This window comes from Oncorhynchus nerka, linkage group LG19 (genome assembly GCF_034236695.1).
Source record: "Oncorhynchus nerka isolate Pitt River linkage group LG19, Oner_Uvic_2.0, whole genome shotgun sequence".
Lineage (NCBI taxonomy): Eukaryota > Metazoa > Chordata > Actinopteri > Salmoniformes > Salmonidae > Oncorhynchus > Oncorhynchus nerka.
Window position 1 is genome coordinate 13,561,019 of NC_088414.1, and position 10,846 is coordinate 13,571,864.

The 10,846-nt window shown below is 42.8% G+C and overlaps 1 protein-coding gene across 2 annotated transcripts in view; it reads left to right on the forward strand.

Moving 5' to 3' along the window:
- lamc3 (laminin, gamma 3) overlaps window positions 1–10,563 on the forward strand; it is a 233,034-nt gene extending 222,471 nt beyond the window's left edge. The window contains exons 22-28 of one of the 2 annotated variants that reach the window (XM_029620254.2): window positions 1,417–1,633; window positions 1,763–1,906; window positions 3,621–3,723; window positions 4,271–4,473; window positions 4,659–4,799; window positions 7,410–7,509; window positions 8,633–10,563. In XM_029620254.2, the coding sequence (XP_029476114.2) occupies window positions 1,417–1,633; window positions 1,763–1,906; window positions 3,621–3,723; window positions 4,271–4,473; window positions 4,659–4,799; window positions 7,410–7,509; window positions 8,633–8,895 (1,171 nt within the window). In that variant the 3' untranslated portion in view covers window positions 8,896–10,563. The remainder of the gene's footprint in view (window positions 1–1,416; window positions 1,634–1,762; window positions 1,907–3,620; window positions 3,724–4,270; window positions 4,474–4,658; window positions 4,800–7,409; window positions 7,510–8,632) is intronic. The other variant, XM_029620255.2, reaches the window with a different exon arrangement.
- The last annotated feature ends 283 nt before the right edge of the window (window positions 10,564–10,846 follow it).

Below are 10,846 nucleotides of genomic sequence, written 5' to 3' on the forward strand. Positions count from 1 at the left end.
ACATCTCAAGGATGATCAATGGAGACAGGATGCACCTGAGCTCAATTTCGAGTCTCAAAGCAAACGTTTTGAATACTTATGTAAATAAGGTATTTCTGTTTATATATTTTTTATAAATTTGCCAAAATGTAAAAAAAATCTGTTTTCCCTTTGGGGTACTGTGTGTACATTGAAGAGGGGGGGAAATGATTTAATTCAATTTAGAATAAGGCTGTAACGTAACAAAATGTGGAAATAGTGAAAGGGTCTGAATACTTTCCGTATGTACTGTATGTATATTGTTTACTGCTCTAGGGATACAGCTATTGTTTGGATAACCCTATTTACTATTATTTATTGATTGTATTATTATTATTTTTTAATTACGCTCAATGTAATGTGCACTGCAGAGAAAAGAAGAAAAAAGAAAAAGAAAAAGTTAAATTATTGTCTTTTTTGTTTATGTGTCAACTAATCCTATAAGGGATGGGATGCCAACTGGAGATTTGACATGAAAACAAAATATCAGTCATTCATTCTCAGACACACCTACACAGTACACGCGCAGATACACAGTCTTTATCTCTTCCCCTCTCTCTCTCTTTCTCTCTCGCTTTCTTGCCCGCACCATCCCTCCAACACTGTCTCTCTTTAAAGGCTCCACATAAAGGTGCCAAAAAGCCTGTTAGCCTGCACAGAGCAAGGATAAAAACAGCCGTGCCCTAAGAGATGTTCCTTGCCCCTTGAAGCAATATCTGAACACAGTACCTCATTTCCACAATTTTGTTGGTCCTCTGTCACTCTATATATTTTTCCCAAACAGGGCCCAGAAGTGGTTTAGTTAGCTGTAGCGGTGCCCCACAACAAAATGTCATAAACCTGCCTCTTTTTTTGCAGCTCTTTAAGGCACACTGGTTGAGAAAGTAAGACATTTAGTCACAGGGGGGACAGCTCTATTCCTTCCTCTTTAAGCCTATTGCTTTCAGGGGCTGCTTTCATGGAGCAGCAGCATAGAAGGAGCAGCATCGCTTAGCATGAGATTGCTCTGAGGATTATCCCAAACGCTCAACGAAAAAATGCAAATCCCTCTGGTGGCCACGCCTCGATGGGAGTTGGTGGGAGGCAAGAAACTTGAAATTGATTTCCTTCATACCAGCACTAGTCTGCTTGGTTCTGGGGAATTCTGTCATTCTTTCAGAGCAATTTGGTGGGTGGGTGGGTAGAAAGCAGGAAGTGTGTGTGTGTGCACACGTGTCCATTGATAAATATGAGGGACACTCAAGAATCAAAACACTGAACGATCTAACCTCTTTCTCTCCCTCTTCACCCTCCCCTTTCTTTCTCTCTCTCTCGCTCTCTATTTTTCTTTCTCTCTTTCTCTCTCCCCCTCCGCCCTCTCTCCCTTTCTATCTCTCTCTCTTTCTATCTCTCTTTCAGAATGGCAGACATGCAGCAGATGAAGGAGAATTTGACGGCCCAGGTGAATGAGACTCTAGCCATTCAGCTGTCTCTGGAAGAGGAGTCTGCTGAGATCATGGTTGCCTTTGTTAACCTCACATCCTCCATATTGGAGCTGTCCAAAAAGATGCCCTACCCCACATCAGGAACCAACCAATCAGACCCCAGCCTAATATCGGGTGCCAACCAAACAGAGGTCAGTGGCTACGAGGGTCAGGGGTAACAAAAATTAATTGTACTCTCAAGTTGACTGACCGAAGGAATGGATGGATGGATGGATGGAATGATGGATGAATGGATCACTGCTGTGTGTCCCTTCCCTCAGGGTGTTGAGCTGAGCAACAGGACATCTGAGCTGGCGTTCCATGTCCAGTCTAAAGAAGAACTAGCCAGTAAGATCAGAGAGGAGATGGAGCCTCGAATACAGACCGCCCACAACAACCTTGCTGCCGTACAGGACATGCACAAGGTAAAGGGGGCTTTATCTTCACACTACAGTAGATCATGATGTCAGAATTGCCTTTATTTATTTATTTACATGCAACTGAAATTTGACCTGGTGAAATGGTGCTAACAACAACAAACAGAATACACTGTACCGATAGACAAAATAACTGACACATAATTCACATGCAGTGTCAGTCTGTAAACTACAGATATTGGGGGCTGCATCATTCGTGTTTTCTCATGTTAAGCCTGACAATTCACAAAGCTATACAAGGTGCTGCAATGCTGACATTTAGACTGTTGGCTGGCGGCAATAATGTAAATACTTGTTCAGTAATACAAGTTGGAAAATCAAACAATGCAGATTGTAAAATAAATTTTCGATGCAACTGTATACTAATAAGCTACCAATAGATTTTTCTAGAATATACAACTGTCCTGTATAGCCTACCTGAACCTGCACGACCTGATCCATCCTTGCGCTCTCTCCCAGCTTGGATGGAAAGTTGTGGTGCCTAAACCCATCCTATTAATGCCAAATAATAAAGTCAGTCCACCCTCAAAACACCAGCTTACTAGGGATCGTTTTATTATTGCAGTGTAGCCTACTATCTATAGCTCGTATTTAGCTGCTATTTATACACTTTATTTAAAAAATTACACATCAAATAGCCTAACAATTCTCCTGAAGTATTCCTTGTGACATCTCTCTCTGTGTCTGTCTCTTTTTCTCTTTATGTCTCTTAGGAATGCTATGTGTCTGTGCTTGTCTGTAGTAGCTCCAGTATGCGACTGCGTCGCCTTGTATTTTTGTGATCAAATATTTTCACCACGGCCTTTAGGCCTAGGTTGCAGGCACGACGGGCCCGACACACAACGCCAGTATGAACGAAATCGCAAACCACTTTTTTTTGGGCCTTCAAGAACTGTTAAAAAAGATAGTCTGTCCGCATCTGCCAATTTATTTGGCTGTCCAGCATCCAGATGACCCGTCCCCAGAGCTTCCTGTACAGATAATCTCTTTTCGTAACCTGTTGAGGCTCATTTAAATATGTTGCAGAACTGCTTATCACCACTTCCTTCTGCCCAGTTTCATTCATGTTGCTATGGTAATCAAGCTGTTTTTAACCATCGAGAGATCGTTTTCTAAACTAAAACTAGTAAAGAACTACCTAAGAACAAAGCTTTAGGCTCTGTCTGATTGCAACTGGCGCCGTCATAGCGTTGAACACGGCATTTGTTCACCGATATCCCCTTACTTTTAATCAGTTCAATAATGTATTTTTCAAAGCCTGAGGCACTTTGATCAGTCACATTCTTGAAGCCCAAAAAACCGGGGTTACTGTGTGACATCGATGACAGGCACATGAGCCCCCAGAGCTCGTTGCCCCTCCCCCCCCTGCCCTGCGGGGGCTGTGGGGCTGTCTGGTACACCAGTGAGTACCCCCAACAGTACATGTTTGTTGTAGCCCCAGACAAACACACCTGATTCAGCTCACAGAGGGCTTGATGATTTGTTGACAAGTTGAATCAGGTGTGTTTGTCTGGGCTTAATAAAAATTGTAGGCTACTGTTGGGGTAGAACTGGAGAACTGGAGTTCGGAAACACTGCAGTAGATGGTAGATGCTTCTGGTCAGGTTGTTGTGCAGTCTAATGTCACTCATGTCCCTGAGGTTCTGTGAGGTTCACTCCCCCTTTCTCCCCCCTTCTCTCTCCATCCCTGGTGCCTCTGCAGCTGACAGTTCAAGCCCAGGGGTCAAAGGTCATTGCCCTGTCATCGGTGGTGACAGGGAAGGAAGTGGAGTCAAAGGCCATTACCCTGCGGAGAGAACTGGAAGGTGACATTTACAGCATTTTGTATTTGTTTCCATTTCTGTTGTTTTCCATTTCCGACAGTTTGCTTAGTTTTCGCATCCCCATCGCTGCAATAGCAGCCCACAGAGTTATTCCAATCAAATCAAGAGAAAAAAACAATACTGAGAAAAACAACTATAACCCAAATAACCATTACGAATGTGTCTCACCCTGTTACGCTCGCCTTGTCATTTTGTGTGGGGAGTAAGAGCATCTGCGATTGTGGTCTCAAATGCACTTTCAGTTTCACAGTCTTCAATTCATTATAATAATATGTTCACTGTTTATAAAAATAAATAAAATAAACAAGGTGCCACTTCGGATTTGTTGTTGGAAATGTCATCAGGGGAATCTGAGTAAAATGGAATAAAGTGGAATGGAACTAGAAGGAATATTTTCTCACCAACTGTGTTACTAGTACATAGATTGTGTGAAATAAAACAGAATAGTCCTACACTACCCATTGTCAGTTATTATCACTTCTGTAGCCATGTCGCTGGCCAACCTGCATTGCCCCTCTCCATCCCTCAGACATGCAGAGAGAGTGGCCTCAAAGGCAGGCCCTGACGAAGGCTGCTCTGAAGAGGGAGAGGCTGCTGAGGGAGAAGGTTCTGGAAGACGTCAGTAAGAAGGTGAACCAGACCAAGCGAGTCCTTAGGCCTGCCTTGGAGAGCACTACCCTCTCCAACGTTACCGCACAAGAAGCAAAACACACCGCAAATGCCCTGTCTAAAGTAAGTATGGGTGTAGGGGGGCATAGATGTGTGTGTGTTGTGCATGCGTGTGTGCATCCAACTCATCCTGTGGGTTGAGCAATGAGATTCCATTACATAACACACCTCACCCCTCGGAACCATGTTCATTTGTCTCTTTCCTTTATTCTTCATATTCCTCTGTCTGTGTTTTTCTCTGAGCCCAGGAGGCCAAGGCCACCCTAACCCAGGGCAAGCACACGAGGACATTGTCTGCCCAGCTCAGCTCATCTGTAGACATAACCCTGCAGCAGCTGGCTGAGCAGGAGAACCACACTGTTCAGGCACAAACCCAGACGAACGCAGAGGTATAACCAAAACACAGCCACTAATCAACCACACTACCCAGGCACAAACCCAGACGAACGCAGAGGTATAACCAAAACACAGCCACTAATCAACCACACTACCCAGGCACAAACCCAGACGAACGCAGAGGTATAACCAAAACACAGCCACTAATCAACCACACTACCCAGGCACAAGCACAACTCAATGTAGAGGTATAACCAAAACACAGCCACTAATCAACCACACTACCCAGGCAACAAACCCAGACAAGCACAACTCAAGAGGTATAACCAAAACACAGCCACTAATCAACCACACTACCCAGGCACAAACCCAGGCACAAGCACAACTCAATGTAGAGAACAAAAACACAGTAATCAACCAAAACACAGCCACTAATCAACCACACTACCCAGGCACAAGCACAACTCAATGTAGAGGTATAACCAAAACACAGCCACTAATCAACCACACTACCCAGGCACAAGCACAACTCAATGTAGAGTTATAACCAAAACACAGCCACTAATCAACCACACTACCCAGGCACAAGCACAACTCAATGTAGAGGTATAACCAAAACACGTGATTCAGAAATTAGGGAGAGAGATTTTTTTAATTCGAGAAGAATGGATAAACTAGTTAAGGATACTATGGTTGTCATGTTTCACATTGTATTTATTAACTACAAAAAGGTCAGACGTGTTTTTAATTCTAGTTCTGCTCTGCGCACACACGTTTGTTAGCTAGCTAGCTAGATCTGATCCAACTTTAAGCCAACTCTCAGAAGTTCAAATACATTCCAAGTTCCTTAATAGATGCCGCTCCTACTAATTCTGTGGGGCTATTTCAGGTAATGCATGTCATAACAAGGTGCATAGTGTTTGTATTTGTCTTCATTATGATTAAACCATGCTGTTACGGCAAAAGATTTGCTCTTTTTCCATAATACAGATTTTCCCAAATAGATTAAATAGCTTACCAGCTCCATAACAAGCTGCTCTAAGTAATTTAATGTCAAGCTAAATAAAAAACAAAAAAATGATTTCAGAGGTTTAAAAAGGAACAGAAAGGAATGCTATAAACCGGTAGTTGTTTTGGATTCGAACCGGTTCAGTACTTTATTTTGCTGGTCGGAACAGTAAAATGGAACAAAATAAATGATGGTTCTGTCAAAATACTTTTGGTTCCAACCACTGGTTCCATACACTCGTTTTTTAAATCAAAGCGTATCAATGTGTCCATTTGGCAGAGGCTGGTGCTCTCGCATAAGTTGATTTTGAACTTTTAGATTTTTATAATTTTATTCAGGTTTTTATGATTAACCACTTGACAATGATTTTGAGAAACTAAAACGTTATTATTGAAATTAAACTGGTCCATTTCAAATAACGCATTTGAAAATCATACCTGGCATGCAGATCAGTAGAAATGGTAGGATAAATTGTAAGCTTCCCCAAACTTGAAACTCATGCGCCACCTATGGTCTTTACTATAACACCCACAAAAGAATGTCCCGTGAAAAAAACCTGCCCCCCTCTATAGAAATCAAATGCCCATCTAACTGATTGGTCCTGTCGTCGGACCTACCCGCCTCTGTTCTTGTAAAAAATCTGAGGGATGGGCCTGGAGAAATGTAACCACTCTCAAAATCATAGACTGAGCTATGGATGCAAGGACTGACCATGCATGATATCAACACGATCGTTTTAACCATGTTTTGAAGCCATACAGTGTTTGATTACATTCACGTTGTTCACAAATATATATATATATGTATTTTGTTATATATATACTGTATATATCTTGGGTTTTGATGAGTATGACAGTTGATCTCGTTTCATGAGGCATTTAAAAGTTATATTTTTCAAGAATCAACGGGTCTACAGTATATCATACAAGTCCAGAAATGGATGTATAAACTAAGGATTCTTAGCTTTAAGGTCTTGGTGAGCAGTTACTTCGTAGAATCAGATGTGCTAAAGGAGGGTTGGACTGAGAACTTACAGGATGGTAGATCTCCAGGAAGAGGGTTGGACTGAACTTACAGGGTGGTAGATCTCCAGGAAGAGGGTTGGACTGAACTTACAGGGTGGTAGATCTCCAGGAAGAGGGTTGGACTGAACTTACAGGGTGGTAGATCTCCAGGAAGAGGGTTGGACTGAACTTACAGGATGGTAGATCTCCAGGAAGAGGGTTGGACTGAACTTACAGGATGGTAGATCTCCAGGAAGAGGGTTGGACTGAACTTACAGGATGGTAGATCTCCAGGAAGAGGGTTGGACTGAACTTACAGGGTGGTAGATCTCCAGGAAGAGGGTTGGACTGAACTTACAGGGTGGTAGATCTCCAGGAAGAGGGTTGGACTGAACTTACAGGGTGGTAGATCTCCAGGAAGAGGGTTGGACTGAACTTACAGGATGGTAGATCTCCAGGAAGAGGATTGGACTGAACTTACAGGATGGTAGATCTCCAGGAAGAGGGTTGGACTGAACTTACAGGGTGGTAGATCTCCAGGAAGAGGGTTGGACTGAACTTACAAGGTGGTAGATCTCCAGGAAGAGGGTTGGGAAGTCCTGATCTACGCACGTGATGTCACTGTATATTTCTACCTCTGTGATCACCAGCCTGTAGAGTCTCTGGCCAGTGTAAAGGTGAACATCCAGGCAGCTAAGCTTCAGCTTGAGGCCTACTCCCTCACACTCACTCAGCTCGTCAGTAAAATAGGTAAGTTCAAACCTGCTGACGTTTTCTTGTCTGTCCCAAAAAGAAATCCTACTCCCAATATAGTGCACTACTTTTGGGCCCATCAGGTCAAAAGTAGAACAATAGGGTGCCATTTGGGATGCACAAAATTTAATGCAGTAACAAATGCAACATTTCAGATCAACCAGAAACGTCTACACTTACATGTTACTGCCCTCGCCACTGATCAGACTTGACTTCCATCCAGTCAGTCATATGTCAGATAGAGAAGTCAGAATGGTCATTAGTAAATTGGTCCAAAAGGATTGCTCAGACGGAGAAGGATTATCCTGACCTCAACTCACAACTCTAGGGTTGAGATAATGAAGCAATAACACACGAGGGGGTGTGCCTGGATACAGCCTTTAGCCATGTTATATTGGCCATATATCACAAACCACAGAGATATCTTATTGCTATTATAAGTTGGTTACCAACGTAACCGTGGCATACGGTCTGATATACCACGGCTGTCAGCCAATCAGCATTCAGGGCTCAAACTACCCAGTTTATACATTTATACATACACTGGTATAAATCATCTAAATGAAACCCCCCAAAATATTGCTATAGTTTTATTGATTTAAATGCAGAAACTAGCTGTGCAGGAATTGATTAAATGGTTTTCCACAGTTCCCGTCTGGCCCTGTCAATGAGTCAATGAGTCACTTATAGCTGGCGGGGTGTGTGGGACGATCCTGATCGAGAAATGTCCCTCTATTAACCCCATTATTGGGGGGGCACAACATGGTGGCACACAGATGTCAGAAGACAAGAGCCCTGCTGATGGCAAAAGTTTAATACTACACTCTTAGAAAAAAGGGTTTCAAAAGGGTTCTTCAGCTGTCCACATAGGAAAACCCTTTTTGGTTCCAAGTAGAACTATTATGGGAACCATAAAGGTTTCTTCAAATGGTTATCCTATGGGGACAGCCGAAGCACCCTTTTAGGTTCTAGCTAGCAGCTTTTTTACTGAGAGTGTAGGCCTGCTCAATACTCCTAGCTTTAAAGTACCCTGTTCATCCCTCCTTCTGTGTCTCACGCTTAACTCCTGAATGAACAATGTAGTACCTCAAATACTCTGTTGTTGTTTTCTGTTGACCAGATGGGGGCATGGCGCTGGAACGGTTTGAACGTATACTGAGTGAGACGGCGGTGCGGTTGAGTGTTCTGCGTGGCAGCGTGGAGAGCCCGGCCCTGAACGGGAAGATCCATACCCTGCGATCAGCCGCCCAGGACCAGAAGAGCCAGCTGACCCACCTGGAACAGGACCTGCAGGAGATCAGACAGGAGAGAGACAGTCTGAAGGACATTGCCCTGCACCTGCCCCAGACCTGCCCTCAGGCCTCGGGAATAGAGGGACACTAGGATCGGGGCACCAGGAGGACACTAGAGCCCTAGTCCATGCATTCTACCGCCTTCCTGGTGTATACACACTCGTTCACACCACTTCAATGATTTAAAAGAGAGGTCCCACCATGTTTATTACACCAGAATAATTGTAATTGGGCATAGGAAGGTGAAGAGGGGACAAGTAGGGTCACAGATGATGGATAGGACATTGGTATTTGAATTATTTAGGGGAGATAATATCTGAGTCCCAAATTGCACCCTATTCCATATAGTGGACTAATTTTGACCAGGGCCCATAGGGCAAAAGTAGTGCACTGTGTAGGTATTAGGGTGCCGTTTGGGACACAGCCATAGATGAGGAGTGTAGGTGGAATCATCCAGGTATCCTTCTTAGTTTGTTCTTCAGTACTGTGGTTGTGGTTGTGCATCCCCCTTTGCTGCAGTACAGTCACACAGTTCTACCACTTTGTCTCTGTGCTTTTCAAAATTTGACCTCTAATAAACTGACCTGGCTGATACCGTCAGTACCACTAAATCAAATCGTATTGGTCTTATACACATATTTAGCAGATATGCAGCCATAATCAGTTTTCCATTGCCATTGCCCGCTTTCAACTTCCACCATCATTATCACGTTCTTTCTTTTAATTCTACCCCTCACTCCTTTTTGGCTTTAACCGTCCTCTCTCCTGTTCTAGCCTCTTAATCCCCTCTCTCCATCCCTCCTTCTAAATCCATATCACCCCTGCCCTGTTTCCTTAGTGTTTATGTTCATTGTCATTTAATTTCCCCCTTCATATTTCCAAAAGCATTTGAATTCATCTGTGAATAATAACAGTCAGCTAGCTCCCTGTGTTCTATCAAGTTTTAAAGAATGCTGATTTTCCACTTTGGAGGAAGGAGTGTTTGCGCTGTGGCGCTTCTCCAACCTGACACATTCATTTACACTTGAGTTATTTTTCATCAGCCCACCATAATTAACAATTAGTAATTTTGCCCTCTGTAGGGTTTAGCCTTCTACTGCAAACACACAGCCACAGACACACACACACACACATAGTTTGGGATTCTGCGTGTGCCCCTCGCTTTTCCTCAATCTCCTTTTTTCACTTTTCTCTAAAACGTTCTACCTTTCTCTCTGTCTTTCTTTCTCTCTCTCTTTCTCTCTCTGAGCAAATGATCTTCTCTTGTCTGGCAAATGGAAAAGGACTAAAACAGCGAACTGTTTGTTTGTTCTATGTGGGTACCTGAGGCTGGAATACCTGCTGAATTATGGAAAATATAGAAATGGGACCTCTGCAAAGACTATGTTCCATTTCAGCAGGTGATTGTATTTTGTCAGACAACAAATAGTATATGATTGGTTTTGTGTTTAGATAATAGCCAGAAAAAACTGTCGAAAGCAAAAAATGAAAATAAAATGGATTGTGTGTGTGTGTGTGTGTGTGTGCGCGCGCGTGCGCGCTTGTGTGATTTTGTAAACAACATCTCTTTGCAATATCTCCTTCTGGCCACATATCGGTGCTGTTTACTAGTATTGAAGAAACAAGCACAGCAATTGCCAAAGCCATAGACAAGACTGTATAATGAACACCTAAAAATGTATACTGAGTCAAATATCGATGATGAAAAGCAGTGATAGAAGTGCCTTATATAAATAAAATTATTACATTAATAACTTCAGACTTGATGGGACTATATTTCTGTTCAATATTGGATCACTTATTGGAGATAAAACTGACATAAAACCTCCATGCAGTTATTGCATTTACCACACGGAGGAGACAAAGAATCACAAGAATTTCTGGCATCCAGAGAACATCACTTGCTGTGTGATGTTGACCCACTGTGGTGGAATGATATATACAGTACCAGTCAAAGGTTTGGACAAACCTACTCATTCAAGGGTTTGTCTTTATTTGGACTATTTTCTACATTGTAGAATAATTGTGAAGACATCAAAACT